Raw genomic sequence first — 22,634 nt, 5'->3', positions numbered from 1 at the left:
GGAGCCTGGAGATGTCGGCGAGCACCCGCTCCAGAGCCGGGGCGCGGGGGCCCCAGCGCCGGGGAGCGGAGCCGGGACCCACCGGCGGAGCCGAAAACAAGTGTATTCATATTCAAACAAACGGACCAATTGCACCAGGCGGGGAGCGGGAGCGTCCAATCGGCTGGCGCGAGGCCCCGGCGCTGCTTTGCATAAAGCAATATTTTGTGTGGGAGCGAGCGGTGCATTTGCATGTTGCGGAGTGATTAGTGGGTTTGAAAAGCGAACCGTGGCCCGGCCTCATTTCCCGCTCTGGTTCAGGCGCAGGAGGAAGTGTTTTGCTGGAGGATGATGACAGAGGTCAGGCTTCGCTAATGGGCCAGTGAGGAGCGGTGGAGGCGAGGCCGGGCGCCGGCACACACACATTAGCACACTTGAGCCATCACCAATCAGCATAGGTGTGCTGGCTGCAGCCACTTCCCTCACCCACACTCTTTATCTCGCACTCTCCAGCCGCTGACAGCCCATTTTATTGTCAATCTCTGTCTCCTTCCCAGGGATCTGAGAATTGCTCTCACACACCAAACCAGCAGCCTCCGTGGAGAAAACTCTCGCCAGCAACTCCTCTAAAACACCGTCATTTCAAACCGTTGTGGTCTTTAAGCAGCAACAACAGCCACAAACCCCCAACCAAACAAAACTCTTGACAGGAGCTTTGACGGGAGAGGATGCCTCATAAAGGTGAGTCCGCTTCTTTCTTCTCGCTTCGTTTTTATTGCAATGTTCAGGCAGGTATCCCCCTTCCTCCCCCCCTTCCTTCCTCCCTGCTCGCCAGTCCCCTCCCCCATTGCTACGCCGGGAGAGTTGGGCCGGAGAAGTTTCCACGCAGGAGCCCAAACTTTGTACTTCCAGCGAAAGCCCCCGTCGGAGGGCGACGGCCGGCGAGCGGGAGCGGCGCCGGGCTCGGGGCCGGCGCACCCCCGGCGCACCCCCGGCGCCAGCGCCAGCGCGGGCTGAGCTGGCAGAAGCATCCAGGCTCCGGGCGCAGCAGCAGCCACGGCTCGCGGCCCCATCGTCGCCCAATGCTCCCGGCCGGCAGGAGACGAGGGAGCGGCTCCGCGGTGCCCCGGGCCCGGGAACGGCTGCGGGGACCGCACTCCGCCGGCTGCTTTGTCCTGCCCGTGGGCCCCGGGAGCGCGCAGGCAGCGGGCGCACCGAGGGAGCGCCGAGGAAGCCTGCTCGCCGCGCCGCGCCGCCACCTCCCCGCCCGCCCGCCCTCCGCCTTTGTGCTGCGTTCGGCCTGGGCACAGAAGTCCGCTGGCACTCGAGCGCCGAGGGGCACCGCGCCCGCCACCCGCTCGAGCGGAGTCAGCCGGCGAGGCAGCCGCGCGCTGGAGGCGGAGAGGGAGAGCGCGCAGCCCGAGCCGGGAAGGAGGCCGCCAGGCCGGGCGGCGGAGCGCGCGCTCCCAGGGAGCCCCGAGCCGAGCCCAGGATTGTCAGCTTCCATCGAGCCCTCGGGCGCTGGCCCCCAACTGGAGCGCGGAGCTCGGAACTTGAAAACTCTCCGCTCCCCAGGCTTCCCCAACCTTGGCCCTCGCCCTGCGAAAGCCGGGGTCCTCCCGGCCTTCCAGCCCCGGCGCCCGGCGGGCAGTGCTCCTTGCTTCCTCCGACGATGCGGCGGCCGGCGTGGCCATTCCAACAAGTTTCCAGGTGGAAGAGTGGACTGGATTGCTTTTTTTTTTTTTTTTTTTAATCTAAATCCCCTGAATTCTTTTCTTTTTGAGGCTTAAAAAAAAAATTAATATGAAAGCACTGGCTTTCCCCGTCGTCCGATCACATCTTCTCCCAGCTAATTAGTCTGAGTAAGTTGGGAGCTTTTCGGTTGATTCTAAGACCTCAGGAGGAAAAGTGTCTTTTCAAAGTTCCTGAAGTTGTTGCCTCTTTTCCTTGTGCAGATTTTCTCAGTCTCTGTGTCCCATAATAGGCCTGAATTTTAGAAAGTGTAATTGGGGGCAATGGAGTTGAATTTCAAGTGGAAATGCTTTTTTTTTTTTCTTTCTTCTTTTTTTGGAATGCTAAAACCCGGCCCTCGAGTCTTGAGTGATTTCCACAAAGTTTAAAAGCAACGTGAACGCGGTTATCTTTCTTTTTCTCTCGCACTCTACAAAGCTCCCTAAGCCATTTTGGATGTTTAACTCGAACTTGGGAAGGTTGAGGAGGGGCGGGAGCAGAAAATGAAATAAAAAGCAAAGAGCTTGAAAGCCTGGTGAGTTTACCGAGGAGAAAGAATAGTTGTTGCTGTTGACATTACATTTTTTATAGCCGGTGACCTTTGCAAACGCCTGAAGGCGGTCTGATTCGTTGGTATCTTCTTTGGCCCTAGAGAGTAAAAACTTTGTCATTTTAATTGCTAATTACTCTTTGGCTGGGGCCCGGGAAGGTCGAAAGTGAGCTCTCCCCTTCACCCCAGCTCAGGAGTGTGGGGTTGGATTTTGAGAATTAAGTAACTGCCACGACGGGATTGGAAAGCTGAGGCTTGTGTCGGGGACGCAGTGGCCCAGTGGCCGAGGGACCAAGGCCCCGGCGCCCTCCGCGCGTCTGGCAGGTCCTTGGTGCCCGGCGCGGGTCTCTGACCCCGCGAGGGCTTCCGGAAGCCCGGGGCTGAGCTGGGGGGTGGGGGGGCGGGGGCTGGGGCTGGGGGTTCTCGCCTCGCCCCGCGCGTCTGCTTCCGGGAGTCGGGGTGCCCCGCGCCCAGGGTTGCTTTTGCACTTTAGCGATTACTTAAGTAATTAGATAGCTTCCGAGCCGAGAGGGGGGCGGGAGTGGAGCAGAACCGGAACTTGAAATGCTTCCTCCACCTTCCCAGATGCTTCGAAAATTCACCGGCTAGGCCTCTCTGCGATCAGCTACTGAATTTTTAAAATAGCATCCAGAGTGCGCCGGCGGGGATGGGGCCATTCAGCGGAGGCTGGGCCCCGAGCGGGCTGCGGAGAGGAGCGAGGAAGTTCTACCCCTTCCAGGAGGACCCGCGGCTCCCCTCCCCACCTGCTACGGCTCCGCGGCTCCAGAGCCCCCCTGCAAGGCGCTGGGGGCACACATTCTGTTCCAAGTTGGGTTTTTGTTTTTCTGTTGCTGTTGTCTTTTTTTGCCTGGCGGGGGCATGACCGTGGTCATGGGGACTGAGAGGCGGGAGGCCTCAGAGCCAAGGCGGGCGCAGCTAGGTAGCCCTCTGCCACCTCCAGCATTTACCAGGCCCTAGCTGGAAGCTGGGAAGAAGTCTTCCTCTTAAGTTTATTTTTTATGGATTTAAGCTCCCTCTCAGTTGAGTAATAAATTAGACCATGAATGGCCTTGGAGAGAAAAAAAAAAAAAAATGTGCTTCTTTGGAATTCCTTGCTTGCAGGCAGGCAAAATTAATAATCACAATAGGCAAAACAGGAAAAAAAGAAAGCGTATTTTAGTTTTTTTAACAGGGAGAAATGATGCTGTGACTATTTAATTATTTTACTTCTTTTTTTTTTCCTCAAACCTCTTGAATGGGCTCTTTATTGTAATTCTCTCTTCCCAATTGAGCACCCCACGGTGCCGTTGTATCTTTTTACAGCCCCTAACAACTCACACCAGTAACACAATTACCTCCAGATATTTATAACAAGAAATTACTTTTCTATTTTCTCTCCCCTCCCCCAGAACCTTCTTCTTAGAGGAAGGCAGGGAGGGGTGGCAGAGGGTGAATCTGGGGGAGACACGCACTGGGTCAGGATTTACAATGCGAGACGGGTCCCTCTGTTCCCTTTGTGAGTTGGTAGGTTGTTGGTACGTGTGGTTGGAAGCTGTGTTGCCGGTTAGGGAGGCTCGGTTTTGCTCTTTGGGTTTGGGGAGAGCTGGAGAATAGAAGCCATTGTTTGCTGTCTGTAGGCTTTGTCGACCACGCTCACCCCCTCCTGTTCGTACTTTTTAAAGCAGTGAGGCGAGGTAGACAGCGTGTGTCACAGTACAGTAAAAGGGGGGACGATCTAAACACCAAAAGAAAAGTTAATCACAATAAGTGAGGTTTGGGGGGAAAAAGTTGGGCTTGCCACATTCAAAGTCCCAGAAAGGCTGGAAGATGGGTGGAGTAGGGGCCTGACTAGGAAGCTTTGAAGGGGAGAGTAAAAAGATAAAGGGGTAACCAGAGAAGTGGGTTCTGGGGGCCTTGGGCCACTGGAGTGGTAAAATTCCTTCAGGAGAGAGAGTGGCTCTGCAGCCCTCCTGCTCAGCCCCAGGCTGCCCTCCCAGGCACGCTGAAGTCCCGAGGTTCCCTTCCCTTCACCTCTAAACTTCCAGTATTACCCCTCAGCCTCTACCCCTTATTCCACTGTTTCTCTTGTTTTCTTTTCCCTGGTTCTTGATGTTTTTGCAAAATGGGGCCTGACTTGTCAGGTTCTCCAGTTTTCCCAAGCCAGGCCAGAGCAGCCACTTCTAAAAGGCGGAGACTTCTGCGGGAGAGGTCACTGAAAATGTGGGTGCAGCTTTGAGATTTAGGGTTTTATGGCAGTTTGAGCCCTAGATGAGTATTTTTGTTTTATTTTGTTTTCTGAGAGTGTGGCTCTGAGAGCCATGGGCCTACGCTTTGGAGCCACAATTTGATATGCCTTTCTCTCCTTCTGCTTTATCTTAGGGGGAAGACTTTAACTAGGGGCGCGCAGATGTGTGAGACCCTTTATTGTAAGAGTGGACAGACATCCCAGATTTCAGGCAAGTTCTGCGGTGGCTTGAAAGCTGCTTTGGGATCCAAACCCCTAAAGAATCAGAATGCTTCTTCACTGTTGTTCAGATGGAAGAAAAAATTCAAAATCATGTCATTCTTTCTCCTGATTAAAGGGCTGACTACCTTAGGGACTTGGGAAATACAGATTGGGAATGCTGGAGTATTTTATTTGTAGATTTTGCATGCACTGGAGGGCAGAGCTGGATGACCCTCAGATAGCCTTAAGCAACTGAGTGGGTGATTTCCTAAAGAAGGTGCAGTCTCCTGTCCTGGCCCCAGGTGTCCTCTGTCTGGAGGCAGGCCTACCTGGCCCTGTCCCAGGATTAACGCCTATGTTCTTGCTGACAGAATCCCAAATTCGAGCCCCGTGGGATCCCACCGCCCCCAGCCAGCGCCAGCATGCAGAACAGTAAGTGCCTCTGGACTTTCTCGGAGGGGGCTGGGGATGTGAGGACCAGTGGGTCAGGGGAGTGCACAGAGGTTCTCGTCGTCAGCACTGGCCAGGCCACCATCTAGAGGGACTTAAGGCAACTGTGCAGGGCCCCCTCTGCGCCTGGCAACCCGAGAGGGGAGGGAGTTTGCTCTACTGTTCTAGCTCCTGGAAAAACAGAAGCTGGGCACTTAAGAACAGCCCGCTTGAGTTTGTGAAGTTGAGGTAGAGAAACCCCATCCCCCCAAATCCTGTAACTCACACCCCCTTCCCGCCCCTGCCCGGGCTCTGACCCCAGAGAGAGGGGCTGGGCTGAGAAGGGAGGGGCGGAGGCTTCTCCTGGCTGTTCCAGGAGGAGGCCCCTTTGGGCTTTGCCAAGACTGAGCGTCTCAATGATCAGGGCGGGGTGTGGGGCTCCCCTCCCCCAGTCACTCCCAGGGCAGCTCCTCCCCTGCCCACCCCGCTAGGGGCCTAGAAGGCCAGGGGAGCGGACACCCAGGCCTGCGGCGGGGTGGAGGTGGTAGATTCGACCCATGGGGCTGTTACCGGGCTCTGGTAGAGCAGGTTTCCTGGGTCTGGGAATAGAGAGGGGGTCGCGAGCCAAGGAGTTGGAAAAGCCCTGCTCTGGTAGCTGCAACTGTGTGGGTGCTGGTTGTTTCAGGCCCCTAGTGCCTTTGATTCCCCGGGTCTTGAGCCTCCCATGCTCCCTCTGCCCAAGCCCCAGGGGCCCCCAGTCCACCTTCCCGCTCAGTCCAAGGGTGTTGGTACGTAGCGTGGCTAGTCTGGGGTCCGGACCTGGGAGCCTGGAGGCCCAGTGAAGCCTAGGCCCTGGTGGAGGTGCGGAGTGGACGCTTAAGGGCTCAGCTGTAGGAGTGCGGAAAGGCCTAAGTCTTCCAGCAGCCTTCCCTGGCCGAGCTGCAGGCTTCCGAGGGTCCCTAGCGCCGGATCCGTCCGTCCCGGAGGCGCTAACCGCCTACTTGGTGCTTCGGCGGCTGGCGGGCGCGAAGCTCGGAGAGGGCGCAGAGGTGGCGAGCGAGCTTTACAGGAGGTTTAGTTGCGCGGAACCTGTCAGGCCCCGGGGCTTGGCCCGGGAGGCACCCTTCTTGGCGACGCGAAGGCTCCTGCCCACCCCTCCCGGCAGCTGGGCTGTCCCCCTGCAGCTCGGCCTCCCCAGCCGCAGGCTCTCCGGCGGCCCGGCTGGGGCGCGCGACGCTGAGCGGTCGCCGTTCGCCGCTGCGGCCTGGCTGGCGGGCCCCGAGGGGCGCGGGGTCGCGGGCGGGCCTGCAGGGCTTTGTGCCGCGCGCTCCCGGGTGTGCGCGAGGCGCGGAGCATCCAAATTGACACCATATGTTTTCCTATTAGTTGCTTCGCGGTCGAATTCTAGGCACATAATCATCACCACTGGGCGAGAGCGCCAGCCGTCCCCAGGGAAGGGACACAATGATTGAGGCTTAACCTCTGAAGGGGAACTTAGCAGCGCTTCCTCGCTGCCATTTCGATGCTGGCAGAGGCGACCTGGCCCTGGCGTTTTCTGGGCGAGCACCTGCCTGAGGTCCCTGCGGAGGTGCCGGGCACGTTATTTTTATTTTTATTTTTTATTTTTTGCAATTGGGGGGGGGGGGAGGAAGGTCTAGGATTAGGCGGCCTCATGTGCCTTGGCATTCAGAGACTGGGAACTGCCCAGGCTAAGCGTGAAGTTTGGAAAGTCTTTCTTGATCTCTCTCTAGGACAGCATTTCTCTTTCTGGGAAGGCTTCCTTTGTCCAGAGGGGAAGCCCAGTAGCAGGAGGGTAGGTGGGCCCTGCCAAGCAAAGGAAGGCATTAAAGGGAAGTTGGGAGACACGGGAAGCGCGGACTAGGCCTTACTCTGCTGGAGAAGCCATGTCCCCGCAATGTCCCTACTCGTGCTGGGTCCAGCCGGGGCCCAGATCTCCCAAACGCCTGTCTCTTCTCATCGAGTTTAGGCTCCGGCCCCCCTCTCAGGGAGGGCCTCCTTCCGCCCAAGCCTTTGGCTACCCTGAAAACGCAGCTCCCCTCGAAGGGGAGACGAGTGCAGTTCAATCTCGTCTGAATGATCTACAAATAGGGACGGAAAGGGTCGTTTCATCATGGTCCCGTTTGTCGTGACGATGCAATTTCCCGGAGCGGAGCACTGTCACAAAGTGACAAGGCTGCCACAAGCGCCCCGACTGATCTTTTCAATTAGCCTTCCATGCATGATCCGGAGCGACTTCCGCCTATTTCCAGAAATTAAGCTCAAACTTGACGTGCAGCTAGTTTTATTTTAAAGACAAATGTCAGAGAGGCTCATCATATTTTCCCCCCTCTTCTATATTTGGAGCTTATTTATTGCTAAGAAGCTCAGACTCCTGGAGTCAATTTATCAGAGGCTCCGAGGAGAGGAGAGGAGAGGAGAAGAGAGGAGAGGAGAGCTGAGCAGGGAGCCACGTCTTGTCCTGGAAGGGCTGCTCTAGAGTCCAGGCTGCAGGTTGGAGATTTGTAAGGAAGTGGAAATTGTCAACTGTCTATTTGTGTACCTGTGGTTTCTGGGGAGGGGACTACAGAGAAGTGCTAACTTCCTACCCCTGTTCTCTAAGATGAGACAATGGGGTGAGGGGGCTGTGAGATGACCAGGGAAAGGAGGGGTGGGGGGCTCCGTGGGGTGATCTCTCCCTTTTCCTTGAGCGTGTTGAATTTTGCTGATATCTGTCCTTGGCTGCGGGGAGGGCCGAGGTCAGCAGCGGAAGTGAACCGAGCTGCGGTGGCTGTGAGCAGACTCGCAGCTCTGGCCCCGCTGCCGCAGCCGGGTTGGAGCGGCTCTGGGGCTCTGACCTTCAGCGTGCGGTGGAGGCGCGGAAGCCCAGTTGGGTTCAGTAGCCACAGACCTGCTGTTCTGGACCTTCTGACTCCTTCCCCTTCTCTCCCCCTCTCTGTGTATTTTTAACCGCGGGGCTCGCGAGGCGCCTTCGCCCGAGTTTCCGCGGGTGCGCCGAAGGGCCGCGGGGTTTGCTCTCTCAGTTCCAAGAGCGCAGAGCGCCTGGAGGTTCAGTGTGGGTCCTGCAGAGCCACCGTTGGCCCTGACATTCAGAAGGGGTCTTTGGGAAGATATTTTTAGAGCTGAGTGCTTGCATCTTGTGGGTTCAGGGGTTGGCTGGGGTGTCTCTGGAGAGGGTCAGTGGTCCGGGGACACTCCTGGGGGGGGGGTTGGCGATAGCGAGGTGCGTGCGCTCTTGCTCTTTGGCTGCGTCTGCCTGTCCGGTGCTTCTGCAGTCGGGTGGGCAAGGGCACGGCTGTGCGTGGGGCTGGGCTGCCCGGTGCCCCGCATGGCTGCGCGGTCCTGTTGTCGTTTTTGATCGATAGCGGGGACCTGATCCCCAAGGTTGGCAGGAGTTGGCGAGGAGCTGAGGACGCCTTGTGCTTGTTTCCCCCACTTCTCTCTCCTCTCCCCTCCTCTCCTTTCCTCTGCTCTCCTCTGCCTTTCCTCAGGTCACAGCGGAGTGAATCAGCTCGGTGGTGTCTTTGTCAACGGGCGGCCACTGCCGGACTCCACCCGGCAGAAGATCGTAGAGCTCGCGCACAGCGGCGCCCGGCCGTGCGACATTTCCCGAATTCTGCAGGTGAAGCTCCCGGCGCCGCCCCCGCCCCGCGGCCCCCCGCTTTCCAGGCCCTCTCCCCCTTCCTCACTGCCGACGCTGCTGCTGACGGACCCCCCCTCCCCTCCCGCTTTCCCCTCTCCTTCCACCGTCCTCCCCTGTCTCTCTCAACCTGGGTCAGTCACATAACTCATCTGCTTAAGGAAAAAAAAAGTGTGTGAATTAAAAAAAACCCAACTTTCTCTTTTCATTTGGTAAAAGACATTTATGGTTTTTAAATGTACTGTAGCTTCTGTACTCTACTAAGCTGAGTTTTACAAACCCGGCCATCCTTTCAGCCCCCTCCCCCTTGCTTGCCTCAGATGTGGGGACACTGGTTTTCATTTGTCCATGTTCATGAAGCCTGTATATTGGTTTTAAAAGACAAACGCTATTTGCCTTCCTCCATAACTCCCGAGTACTCAGTTGGGTACATTTTTTTTTAAAGAAAAATTAAGTTTAAATTCAGTTTATTTCCCTCCTTTGCTTATTAAAACGTAACACCACGTTCAGTGAGGTCGGCGCCCGCGCAGAGAGAACCTGACTTCGTTTCGATGCACCGACAGGCAGTGTTTAAGGAAACAGTTTTTTTAAAAAAAAACTTTTAGTTTTTTTTTTTTTTAGTTCAAACTGTTTGAAAGTATCATCATATTTGTAGTTTTTAGGGCTACAAATGTAATTTTAAGAAAAGAAAAAGCTCTCTACAGTAAGTTCTCGTACCATTGAAGGTATATTTTTGTGTTATAGACCCATGCAGATGCAAAAGTCCAAGTGCTGGACAATCAAAACGTAAGCTTGTCATTGTTTAATGCATACTTAAACAATTTTATTTTTGTCTTGAAATTATTAATAATGTGGTTTTCTGTCCACTTCCCCTATGCAGGTGTCCAACGGATGTGTGAGTAAAATTCTGGGCAGGTATTACGAGACTGGCTCCATCAGACCCAGGGCAATCGGTGGGAGCAAACCGAGAGTAGCGACTCCAGAAGTTGTCAGCAAAATAGCCCAGTATAAGCGGGAGTGTCCGTCCATCTTTGCTTGGGAAATCCGAGACAGATTACTGTCCGAGGGGGTCTGTACCAACGATAACATACCAAGTGTAAGTTCACCGAGAACATCCCCTTCCCTGCCTGAAGCTCCATGCTCTCTCCTCTCTGCCATATCGGCCTTCACCTCCGTTTGCTCTCCTCCCTGCCAGTGTCTGTCTGTCTCGTATCTCCTCCCTGCTCCACCTACGTCTCTGTACCTGGGGCTGTTGACAGGAGCATCCTGACCTTTTCTTGACTTTCTGGAAAATGGGATCCAAGTGTGGGGAGTTGGTCACCTCGCTGGCATGCTGCGCAGCAGAGGGTGGAGGCCCGGGGAAAGGCGCTTGAATCAAGGAGGAAAATGAAAGTGAAAACCGGATTCTAACCTCCTCCAAATCCGCCTGCCTGAACCTTCTTCCTTCAGGCGTCAAACATCCATTTCTGCCCTTAAATGAAGCAAATGAAGTGGGGGAAAAGCTTTAAACCAATTCTAAAAATTTTCGGAAATCTTTTAATAAAGCAAAGCAGCCGTGTGAGTTAGGTCACCAGAGACCCCCTTATCCCCCAATTCTGACCCAACTCAGTTTCCATGCCCAAAATGATGGCTGTCATTTTGGCCACCACGTACCTGCAGATCCATCTACACTGTCCCAGTATGGCTGGGAGTATTTTTTTTTTCTTTTTAATGTGTTAAGGGTTGTTCTTTAAGGGGGTGGGCGTGTTGAGATGGGGATTTAAGACAGGGCGACCTTGCCTTCAGGAGACACTACCATTTGGTTTGATTTTGGTTTGATTTGCAGGTGTCATCAATAAACAGAGTTCTTCGCAACCTGGCTAGCGAAAAGCAACAGATGGGCGCAGACGGCATGTATGATAAACTAAGGATGTTGAATGGGCAGACCGGAAGCTGGGGCACCCGCCCGGGTTGGTATCCTGGGACTTCAGTGCCAGGGCAACCTACCCAAGGTAAAAATCCAAGCACCCATCATCTGAACTGTCTGTATATGCAGCCCATGCTCTTCTCCCCAACCGTTCCCTCTCCAGGCCTCTGTGCTAGGAGAATGTAGTGGGGAGACTCTCCAAAGGCTTGGGACACATTGGTTTGCACTGTATGTAGGTGAACTATGTGTTTATTGAACTAACTATCTGGTTGGCCGGGGAATGTAAGGGCTGAGTATGTCAGGACTAGTATGAATGTGGCTGGTGTGTGTGCATGTGTGTCGTGGGCAGGAATGTGTGCCTGTGTGTAAGAACTAGCTGCATGGTACCCTATTCAAATTTGCCATTCAAATGCACAGAAAGACCCTTTGCTGTAGAAGTGAGACAAGTTAACACTGACAGACTTGCAGGTAAACACAATTGTATCATTTTGCTTTTTGCCACAACTGAGGAGTTACATGGCTATGAGTAGGGTGCCTGTGAGAGAGGGTGAGCTGAGAGATGCAGGGTGGAGTGGAGGATGGGGCATTGCAAGTGGTGGTCTCACAGCTAAACCCCCCCCCACACACCTCCCTCTCCAGCCTTCTGAGCCCCCAGTTCTCACTCTCTGTGGGTGGCGACTGCTTTAGAAGGGGGGAGTGGCAATACTGTGAGCCAGACTTGGGGTGCTGGGGCCTGGGAGGAGAGATGGGATCTGGATCATTGCAGCATCTGTGAGAAGGCATGGCCCGAGAGGAGCAGATAGGGATGGGGTGGGGCTGCCGGCTCTCCCCTGCCCTGCACACTCGGAGAGGTAGCTTGGTCAAGAATAGGAAACAGTTTACTCGGAAGATTAATCGGTATTTGTTGTCCTCGTGACAAGGAGATAATATGCGAGATAATGGGACGTGGCGTCTCACTCCCCGGAGCAAGACGAAGCCTGGGGGCTTGGGGAGGGGGGTGTGTGCGCTGCGCAGGACGCTGAAGGAACTGCCCGCGCGTCCGTGCGCTCCCCGACCCACTCGGGGTGCCCCGCGCCTCCACGGAGCCCGACTAGAGAAGGGAAAATCGGTAACAGTATGCGAAATATCTGGTACAAAGGATGCTTCTGTCACTCGCAAGAATTTGTTATGGGAACAATCCTGTCGCTCTGTAATTGCTCATTAGAGAACGTTTTGTTTCTCATTAAGGCGACATGAATAAGCGTCTAGTTGAAGGAGACAGCTGTAGAAATGTTCCACAAGAGACCTCTGGACACGATTCGGCACCAATTGCCAATTAGACATGTCAGTTTTAAGAGCAGAAAACAATATAGGACGGACACTGGGAAGATAGGGAGCAACGCGCTCGCTCCGGGTTTCCCGGCGCGGCCGCTGTGCCGGCCGAGGGCCGCTCGGGAGCCGCGCCCGGGCTCCCCGGGCTCCCCGCCCGCCGGGCCGCCCGATCGCCCCAAACCCCCGGCTCCGGGCGAGCGCGGCGGGCGCACCCGAGGAGGCTGCGGCCGGGCTCGCTCTGGCGTCCGGCGAGGGCACGGGAGGGACGCAGTTGAGCGTGGCCCACCACACCCTCACTTGACCTTTGAAGCCAGGAACCCACGTGCACACACTGGACACATGCGAGGGAAAGCGCTTCGCCCTCCCTAGCGCCTGCCCGCCAGCCTCCCGCGACCCGAGGCCCGGTGACCCCTCCCCTGCCCAGGCTGGCCGACTGAGACCCAGACGCCTCGGGCAGGGCGCGGGGCGCAGCGGCCGGGCTTGGGAACCCTGAGCCCCGGGCCTCCGCGCGCTGGCCCCGCGGCCCCGGGCTCCCTGCAGCTTCGGGCCTGCAGCGCGGACCCCCCGCCTCCCGGAGCCCGGGCCGGGCCGAGGGCTGCAGCGTGGCTGGCCCCGCGGCTCCCGTCGGAGGCGGCACCTGATTAGCGCAGCTTTTTGTCTCGGAAGACGCGGGGCGGGCAGGCAGAGCCTGAGCTCAGGGACCCGGTGGCGGCGATGGGGCGGGAGGTGGCGCTCGCTCAGGAACTTTGAACTCTCGGCGCGGAGTTGCTGGAGAGTTCTGCCAGCCAGCTGCCAGGCCCCCTTCTGCTCCCGCACAAAACCCGCTCCTGCGCCTCGTACCCGGGCACGCGCCTCGCGCGCGGAGCGTGGAGTCCGGGGCGAGAGGACCGCGGGCGCCGGCGGCGAGCTCGGGCGGACGGCCCGGGGACCCTCAGAGCTTCTGGCATCCAGAAGGACCCCCGCGCCCCCTGGCCCCCGTTCCGGGGCCGGGGAGCCGCTTGGAGGGTTTAAAGAGCCCATTACCCCGAAAGCATAGGCGAGGTTAGGCCTTAGAGGGAGACGAATGTGGTCTCCACCCGACCCACGCCACGGGGCGAGCGGAGCCCCGAGGACCCGGCTGACGGGAGACGGCTCGTCCGGCCCCGTCCTCCGGCGGTTCAGGGCTCGCCCAGGCGCTCTCTCTCACTCCCTACCCCCGGCCCCGACGCCCGGCCCTCCGTGGGGTTCAGTCCGTCTCTTTTCCAACAGATGCTACAATGTTTTGATCCGCGCTCGCGAGCTGAAAAGGTGCCGCAACCGGGCTGCTATCTTTTCTTGCCTGTTTTCCGCCTCGCTGATTAAGACGCTAAGAAACCGAGGAATGATTTTATTTCCCAGCGTCTCCCCCCGCCCCCCCCCCAGGAAACAAATCCCATCCCGGCGTCAGCTGGTCCCGGGCCGGACGAGGGCGGCGCTTCCCTCGCCTCGGCCGGATTAGGCTGGAAGGTGGACGGCGCCCCTTGAGGGGCCCGCTCTGCCTCGGGGGGGGGGGGGGGGGGGGCTTCTAAAGGAGATGTCTTCATTGCCTGCCACGTAGGTTCATCAGGTGGGGAGTTCCAGATCCAACTTCCAGTTTATTTTGGGAAAGGCTTTAAGAGTGGAAAGGTAAATCCACTAAAGAAAAAAAAGGGGGACCCCCATCTAGGAGTGACCTCTCGGTCACCACCGCCTGGCTGCAAGAGTTGCTCCTTGGAAAGTAATTATAATTAGAAAATGCTTTCGGTCGTGCAGGCGGGCGCCGTCCACTCCCCCCCCCCCAAAAGTCTAAAATCCAGCTCTCCTCACCTCCGATGACTGTCCTCCCCTTAAATGTCGGTTCTCAGGTCAGCTCTGCACCTGCGTGTGTGTGAGATGGTGTGTGTGTGTGAGTGTGTGAGTGTGTGTGAGTGCGCGTGTGCGAGTGTGCGTGTGCGAGTGTGTGAGTGTGAGTGCGTCCGTGCGAGTGTGTGATTGTGTGAGTGTGTGAGTATGCGTGCGTGTGTGTGAGTGTGAGTGCGAATGTGTGAGTGTGATTGTGTGTGTGTGTGCGTGCGAATGTGTGAGAGTGTGTGTGTGAGAGTGAGTGTGTGTGAGTGTGTGATTGTGTGTGAGTGAGTGAGAGTGAGTGTGTGTGTGTGAGAGTGTGTGAGAGTGAGTGTGTGTGAGTGTGTGAGTGTGTGTGAGTGTGTGTGAGTGAGTGAGAGTGAGTGTGTGTGAGTGTGTGAGTGTGTGTGAGTGTGTGTGAGAGTGAGTGTGTGTGAGTGTGTGTGAGTGTGAGTGTGGGGGGCAGGAAGCGTGGGCAAATGTCCACGATGTAGATGGGAGGATGTCACTGCAGCGAAGGCGCGGGGCCCCGAGGGAGCCGCGCGCGGCTCTGTTTCGCGGCGAGACCGACGGTGCGGGACGGCGGCCGGGCCGCCGGGAGGCGGGGCCCAGTGACCGGGCGCGGGACGGGTCGGTCGCCGCTGCGCCCCGTCCCACCGCCCCGCGGGCGCCGATTTCTGTCCGTGTTTCCTAACGCCCGTCTAGAGGGTCCCAAAGGACCATCGCTGAAGCCCGCCTCACTCGCCGAACCCCAAAATCACAGCGGCTCTTCCTATTTTTACCCCGGGGGGGAAATCACTTTGCAAAGTCACCCGGAAACTTGGGGCAGTAAATTAGCGCCGCCTCGTGCGGGCGGCGCGCGCCCGGCGCCGCTGGCTGCGCCCAGTACCCCCGCCCCAGCTTCCCGAGAGGCGGGACCACCGAAGGGGAGCGCGGCCCATTGCTAACCCCCTTATCGTCTGTCTCCCGTCCGCGCCCTCGGCGCCCTCCCAGCACTCTCCCGCCCTTACACCTTTCTGCCCCCCTCTCCGCAGCCCCCTTTCTGCCCCCATCCCCCTCCCTGCTCCCTCCCCTGCCCCGCAGCCCTGGTCCCGGCCTCCCCGACTGCCCCCCCCCCGCGCCCACTAACCCCCCGCCGCCCTCCCCGCCCCCCGCCCCCCGCCCCCCAGCCCCGGGCCCTAAATAGCGCGGAGGCCCCGCTCCTCGGACAGTGATTAATGATAGCGGAGCAGAGGGGTTAACACACTTCACTGGAAAGTCTGTTGACTGGGCCGCTTGTAGCACAATGTGGCCGCTGCACGCCTCAAGAGAATCCCTTTGTTGTCCGCGCTCATTGTGGCCTCAAAATTCTGCCCACGAAAGTTTGCCAACGCTCCTGCCCCAGGAGTTTAATAGTTTCCCTTACTCACGGGGCATTGTGCGGCGCTGAAAAGCAGCCCCTCGCTATTCAAGTGTTGGTGGTCATCTCAATAGATCTCCAAGGGCCCATATGGTGGCCAGTGCCGATGAATCCGCCTGTTTAAATGGGGGAGAAAGTTGGGGTTTTAAAACATTTCAAAGTTCCTGAAAAGATCCCACTAGATCCTGTCACAATTCCCTGAACTCTTTGAAGGCGATGCCTATTGTCTCCTGATTATAAATGATATTCCTGGCCGAGGCCCCCTGCAGGCCCCTCCCCCCGCTGGCCGCGCGTCTAGGGTGGGGGTCAGCCCTTGTTGGTATCCCTTGGGGGCCTCAGGACCCAAGGCCCAGGACCCAGCTTGCAGGCCCAGTCAGGGCTGAGTGCTTCCCTGGGCCAGGCGCAGGACAAGAGGCAGCTGGCCCAAGTGCACATCTTGCCCTCCAAGCAACAAGGGAAAACAATAAAACTTTCCCCTGTTTAATGATAGAAATTACATTAAAAGTGGTGGAAATGCCCTAATTAAAAATGTACCACTTAAAACGATATGCCAAGGATTCAGCTGCGGCATAGCGTGTTTAGCTAGTTAGTGAACTCTCTACTATTTCTTTTTTTAAAATTACACGTTAAAAATTTAAAAGAAATCTTACTTTTCTCTGGTGCAACACATTACAAAGAATGGACAGTCCTTTTATCTAAATATAAAATTCGATTTTCAGCAATTATAGCCTGTTCTTGGTGATGATATAATTACAGCTGTGCTCGTAATAGGTGTCAAGGCAAAGCGCACTCATACAATAGTTGAATAAAACTGCAGAACAATGCAAGCACTTCTAAATTCACAACCTTTAAAATGAAATTGACTGTGCAGAATTAAAATAAAAACTAGATAAATATTTTTTTAAAAAGATTACAAGCTTGGTTTGGTTTCTTAATAGCATTTTCTACAAACCTATCAACATCTAATTGATTAGATAGGAGTTACTGATTATAGATCAGCTGAAATCTTGAGCGTCACTCTTCTGTTTTCCCAACACACCGCAGGTAAATAAATTGTGTATGGAAAGGTAACTGGGTGAGGCATTGGGGGCAGTCAATGTTAGTTATGGAGATCATTTTAATTGCAAACATCAGCACTTATTTTGTCATTTGAAGAAAATACTACTCTGTAAGTGTCTATATTGGACGGTCGGTCTCATCTTGATAAAAACAGAAAGTAAAAAAAAAAAAAAGTGGTGGTCAGATAATGCATGTCAATAATGCCTTTTATTAAAAGCAGGCTGACGGCCACCTTGGGAATGCTTGGTAAGACTGTCTGAATACGCAGCTCTTGGAGCTGATGGCTCTCCCAGGCCCCTTTTGGAGGCCCCAAGTTATTCCTCATTTCTCCTACTGTCCTATTCTTTTTGTTCCAGATGGCTGCCAGCAACAGGAAGGAGGGGGAGAGAACACCAACTCCATCAGTTCCAATGGAGAAGATTCAGATGAAGCCCAAATGCGACTTCAGCTGAAGCGGAAGCTGCAAAGAAATAGAACATCCTTTACCCAAGAGCAAATTGAGGCCCTGGAGAAAGGTGATGGAGTTTTTCAAAGTTGAGAAGCAGTAAATCAAAGGAAATGCCACATCTTCAGTACAAAGAGCTAAATTTAGCCGGGGCCCTTTGCATAGCGGACTGAAAAGATTTCTTTTTTCTTTCTGTCTGTCTCTCTTTTTTTTTTCTGGGCATCTTTTCAGTGTGTGTGTGTGTGTGCGCGTGTGTGTGCGTGTGTGTGCGCACGTGTTTTCTTTCTTCTTTTCATGTACCAGTAGTTCAAAGACTAAAAGTCTGACGTCTCATAAAGAAAAGAAAAAAAAGATGATTTGGCTACTTCAGGCCACAGAAGCATCCTTGAATGAATGTTATTTCCGAGAAAATTTAACTTGGTTTTGGTGGGATAGTTCTTACAAGGCCAGTCAATGCTGGCAGTAGTAGTCTTTTAGAGGGAATTGGTTAAAGGTGCTGGAAGTGGGCAGGCGGGAACCAGCTTGATTCAGGGTGTGGTTGCCATATTCTGTGTAGTTCTGGCACAGCAAAGAAGACTCAACTTACTCTTTCAGAGTTTGAGAGAACCCATTATCCAGATGTGTTTGCCCGAGAGAGACTAGCGGCCAAAATAGACCTACCTGAAGCAAGAATACAGGTACCCGGTTACCGTGTGGTTTCGTGCTCTGCGATTCAAACCATTTGCCTTTCTAGAGACCAAGGTGCTTCTCATGAACGTCATTCATTTATGTAACTAGTAACAGGCTCCGCGTGCTAAATACTTCGCCACCGCCGGGGGTGGGGGGCACCGTGGAAGTGCCCGGCGGGCACAGGGCTGAGCGAGGGGGAGACCCACGGCTCACCTGTTCTGTCTGGTTTCCAGGTTTGGTTTTCTAATCGAAGGGCCAAATGGAGAAGAGAAGAAAAGCTGCGGAATCAGAGAAGACAGGCCAGCAACACACCCAGTCACATTCCTATCAGCAGTAGCTTCAGCACCAGTGTCTACCAGCCAATCCCACAGCCCACCACGCCTGGTAATTTGAAATGTTAATGCTACCGAGAAATGTGTTTAAACCCATTTGCGCTCGGCTCTGACTCTCACCCTGGCCATCGGGCGTGTCCCTTTCCCTGCAGTTTCCTCCTTCACCTCTGGCTCCATGTTGGGCCGAACAGACACAGCCCTCACCAACACGTACAGCGCCTTGCCGCCCATGCCCAGCTTCACCATGGCCAATAACCTGCCTATGCAAGTAAGTGAGGCCGTAGCTGCCTGCTTGGTGGGTGCTGGGGCGCGTGTGGCGCGGGCGGGGGGCCTGCAGACTTCGCTGACCACCTACCCCCCCTTGGGAGCCTTTCTCACTACAGTAATTGGCCTGACCAGTCTAGTCCGAGGGGAAAACGGTAATCCAGCCTTTTAGTTGATTGATGGATTGATTTATGCCCTTAAAAAAATAAATAAAAACCTGTTGTTCTGTCAAGTTGATCTGCCTTTCGCTCACAGAGACTGTTGGCTTGATGATGATGGGTGGGAAGGGGGCATGTTTTGATTATCAGTGAAACTTCTGCGGGAAAGTGGAAATAATGCTGGCACGTTATCAGATAGTAAGGGGTTGGACATAAAATTTAGGTTCATAGTAATGTGTTCATATTAATAGGTATATAATCTGTGTATGCATTTTGGACATTCTTTAGGGTATATGGGATAAACTAGTGAGGGAGATAAAATGGATCAGAAATGGGATTCATATTTGCATAGTGGGATATGCTTATAATATAGAGAAGCAGCTCTTTTTCCTTCTACATCTTACAATAAAAGAAAGAAATAGAAGGTATTTGCTAGAAATTTAGTGTGTCTTTGCTGTGAATTATGGGATGAGCTCGTGGCACTCCAAGCTGCCTGGGTGGATGCCATTTACTTGGTATAACAACCTGCTCCTGCCTGCTCTCAATTCTGTCCCAAATATTTATCAGCGCCTACACTTGCTGGGCCCTGTACCAGGTGAACCCTTTATGATGGAAGTTGTACAGCACAGGTGGGATGTACTAGAAGTTTGGAGCTGGATGGGTTCTGGATGGGGGGAAATTGTTCTTCTGGTGGGCCTTCTGCAGTGACTTTCCCAGGACCCCTATTTGTGCAACAATTACAGATGCCGGGTGGTGTGAGATTGGCCAGCATGAGCCCCTGCTGGAAACAGTTCTGTGGTGACACAGATTGTTTATTCTCCATTGAACATCTTTTGCTGTATTTCTAATCCAAATAACAGCAAAATAAATGTTCCACAGTCTTCAGGCTAATATAGGAGCAGCTAGATAAGCAACTTCAGAGGAATTATTCCCATGTTTATTTTTATTGCATCTGCATATTATTGGCCATGGTGCAATTAATGTAAATTAAGGGATTAACGGCCCACTAGTTGGTGTTGCTACAACTGCCTTGGAATTTTCCAGAAGTCGGATTGCCTAGAGGAAGTGATTTCAGGAGTTAGACACACTGCAAGCTGGAATACTGGCAGGGCCCTCGAGGCCTGCTTGCCTCTTTGAACCTGATGTTGGCAGTCATCCTCTGACTTCAGCAAGGCCGCTGAGTATCTTGTTCAGTTTTGTAAATTGTAGCAACATCTAGATTTCTGGGAAGATAACCAACTGTGTATATGGGACAACAATAGAAACAAACAGATGCTACTATTCTATTAGGGTTGTTTCCACATATAAACTGGTATGGGGTCAACTGATTTCACGGACTTAAAAACAATTACACAACCTATACATTTCAAAATATACATGCATTCATAAAGCATAAAGAAAATAAAAATTATCAATGAATTTTGGAGTGGGGATGAGGGTTGCTGGTGTGTGTGGGGAACTAGTCTGTCTGTCCATCAATTCATCCCATTGACCAACATCTTCAACCATTTTACAAAACATGGGTGTCCTCCTCTGAATCTTCTTTCATGTGTCACCCTCTCTGAGATTGTGGATGTTGGAATGTTAAACGTGTCTACAGTTTGCAGAGTAGTACTATCATCTTCTCTCTTGTTCTTGACAGCATGCTTCTATGAATTCATCCCAAGGTTTCTGCCCTGGCATAGCCCCATGAGCGCTCATGAAGGGTTTTGTCCCAGTTCTGTTTATTTCTTGCTTTGTTAGGAGAAAGGTTTATCTCCTTAATACCACTGTTGCAAACATCTGGAGGGTAGCAACAAAATTTTAAGGATAAAACCCAGTTTGGGTTTGTGGGTCTATGAGGAAGTCTCAGCTAATTCTCAGGATGGGGCTAGGTATTGACTGACACTTCTGACCACTTTAATCTGAGATCATCACTGATCTGCCTCTTCAAAGAATCTTTAATCCCGTGAGTCCAACCATGAAAGGCTCCCAAATTCCCTAAACCAAACTTTACAGAGAGCTCCTCCCACTGCTCTCTGCTCCAAAGCTTGAGATGTGGGATTTGGGGGTCGCTGGATTCTCAAATAGATGGGATTTACAGGAGAAGGGATGTGTTTTAATGAAAGTCCTCATGTTATAGCTTCTCTAAAGGTGCCAGCGGAGATCCAAGATGAAAGTGGACAAAAGTCCTATTACTTTTATAAATTAGTACCTGGACAGCTGTCTGAATTTGTAGTACTTTTAGAAGTTTGGTCTGTAGGCAGTTTTACTCTAGCAGTGGCCAACGGAAGGACTGGCTGGAGTCCTGATCTTAGGGTTACCGCACAGATTCCGATACTTCACACGAGGACGCCTTTGATGACTGGGCTGGTGGCGGCGTTCCCGGGAGGAGGGAGCCTGGGGATGTGGCTGGGTGACGGGCTTCTCTGTAACCACAGGTTTGCCTTTCTCCCCTCAGGCCCCAGTCCCCAGCCAGACGTCCTCCTACTCCTGCATGCTGCCCACCAGCCCTTCGGTGAATGGGCGGAGCTATGACACCTACACCCCCCCACATATGCAGACACACATGAACAGTCAGCCCATGGGCACCTCGGGCACCACTTCCACAGGTGAGCCGCTGTCTCCGCAGGCCGCGCGGGTGGCCGTGGGAGCTTCTCGGGCCAGGTGATCTCCCCTTGCTCGAAGTTTACCCCCTTCCCCCACAAGGAAAACAAAACTGACCCCTGGCCTTGTGTGATGGCGTGTTTAACTCTGTCGCTTGCTTCTCTGGGGAGAACTGATTAAAAGGGAGATTCGGCCAACCTAGTTAGTAACTTGACACCACACAGGCAGAAGGCAAAGCTGTTTTCCCTGAATTGGGCCACAGCGGTCCTATATGGAGACAAGGCCCCCAGAGCGATTATTAGCCAAAGGCCAACGGCGGGGGCTCCCTGAGCTGTGTGGCGGGGGCTCGTTGGAAGACTTCTCACCCTCCTGGCCCCCCTGTGCTCCTGGTTGTGACTGACGTACCACACTGGGTTTCCACAGATCGTTTTATCCTGAAAGTCCCAAACGTACAAGCCATGGAGCGTTTTTTTCTTTCTTTTTGCGTGAGGGACTTGGGTTCAACGGGTATGCGTGAAAACGTCACCTGGTTTCTGCAGGAGCTACCTTTGTAACACTTGAACATACGTGTTTTAAAATGCAGTTAAAATGTTAGAGAACTTTAGAGTTTGTTTTTTGAACCTATGAATTCCTACCCCATGCCTGACTCGAAGGGAATATCTACACGGCTGTTTTTTGTCATCCACTTCTAGGACTCATTTCCCCTGGTGTGTCAGTTCCAGTTCAAGTTCCTGGAAGTGAACCTGATATGTCTCAATATTGGCCCAGATTACAGTAAAAGAAAAAAAAAAAAGAGGGAGAGAAAGAATATATGTGTCGATTCAGTCAGTGACCATGCGGACACAGCAGTTGGGTGTCGAGGAAGGAAGGGAAGATGGCTCTTAGCAGCACTTCAGTTCTGCGACTGTGTCCCATACGCACCACTGGGGACTGGACTTGAAACACGGACCTTTGTACGCGGGAGGCACGAGATCAGTTGGAACAAATCTTCCTTTTGGTATCCAAACTTTTATTCATTTTGGTGTATTATTTGTAAATGGGCATTTGTATGTTCTGATGAAAAGAAAGAACAACATAGACTGGAGGGATGTTTGGTCTGTGTTGGTCATGAAGTTGTTTTTTAAGAAAAGGAGACCATGATCAACAGGCTTTGCCATGAATCGAAGAGTTTTATCAAGATATATCGGATACTTCTACCCATCTGTTCATAGTTTATGGACTGCGGTTCCAAGTTTGTATCATTCCTTTGCATATAATGAAACCTGGAACAACATGCACTAGATTTATGTAAGAAATATCTGTTGGTTTTCCAAAGGTGGTTAACAGATGACGTTTATGTGCAACGAAGGGTAAGATATAAATTCAAGGAAGAAAAAAGTTGATAGCTAAAAGGTAGAGTGTGTCTTCGATATAATCCAATTTGTTTGATGTCAAAATGTAAGTATTTGTCTTCCCTAGAAATCCTCAGAATGATTTCTATAATAAAGTTAATTTCATTTATATTTGACAAGAATACTCTATAGATGTTTTATATACATTTTCATGCAATCATACGTTTCTTTTTTGGCCAGAAAAAGTTTATTGTTCTTAGATATAGTTGTATTACTGTTCACAGTCCAATCATTTTGTGCATCTAGAATTCATTCCTAATCAATTAAAAGTGCTTGCAAGAGTTTTAAAACTTCAGTGTTTTGAAGTTGTTCACAATGACATATCAGAATTAACCAGTGTTGATTGTAAAACCATGCCAAAGCCTTTGTATTTCCTTTATTACACTATTTTCTTTTTAACCCTACAGTGTGGTGTTACAAGTTCTGTTCCCACGTTGGAGTAACATTCAAAACCGATGGTTACTTTCATACGTACTGTA

At 53.1% G+C, this 22,634-nt stretch overlaps 1 protein-coding gene across 4 annotated transcripts; it reads left to right on the top strand.

Annotated features, from left to right (window-relative positions):
• Positions 1-229: 229 nt before the first annotated feature.
• On the top strand, positions 230-22,441 carry PAX6 (paired box 6). Of its 4 annotated transcripts, none has more exons than XM_081152603.1 (14): positions 230-339; positions 537-720; positions 4,640-4,716; positions 5,078-5,138; positions 8,645-8,775; positions 9,538-9,579; positions 9,674-9,889; positions 10,619-10,784; positions 16,667-16,825; positions 17,350-17,432; positions 17,658-17,808; positions 17,909-18,024; positions 20,619-20,769; positions 21,457-22,441. In XM_081152603.1, exons 4-14 carry the CDS (start codon positions 5,129-5,131, stop codon positions 21,540-21,542), a joined length of 1,311 nt encoding a protein of 436 aa, XP_081008729.1. In that variant the 5' UTR covers positions 230-339; positions 537-720; positions 4,640-4,716; positions 5,078-5,128; the 3' UTR covers positions 21,543-22,441. The 4 variants fall into 4 exon arrangements, with proteins under 4 accessions (XP_081008729.1, XP_081008731.1, XP_081008728.1 ...); XM_081152602.1 differs by having other exon boundaries at positions 285-437; XM_081152605.1 differs by lacking the exon at positions 9,538-9,579.
• Positions 22,442-22,634: the final 193 nt, after the last annotated feature.

The sequence above is a fragment of the Miniopterus schreibersii genome, assembly GCF_964146895.1.
Source record: "Miniopterus schreibersii genome assembly, chromosome: 12".
In the NCBI taxonomy this organism is placed as follows: domain Eukaryota; kingdom Metazoa; phylum Chordata; class Mammalia; order Chiroptera; family Miniopteridae; genus Miniopterus; species Miniopterus schreibersii.
Note: the sequence above shows the minus strand (reverse complement) of the source record. Positions and strands in the feature narration are given on the sequence as shown.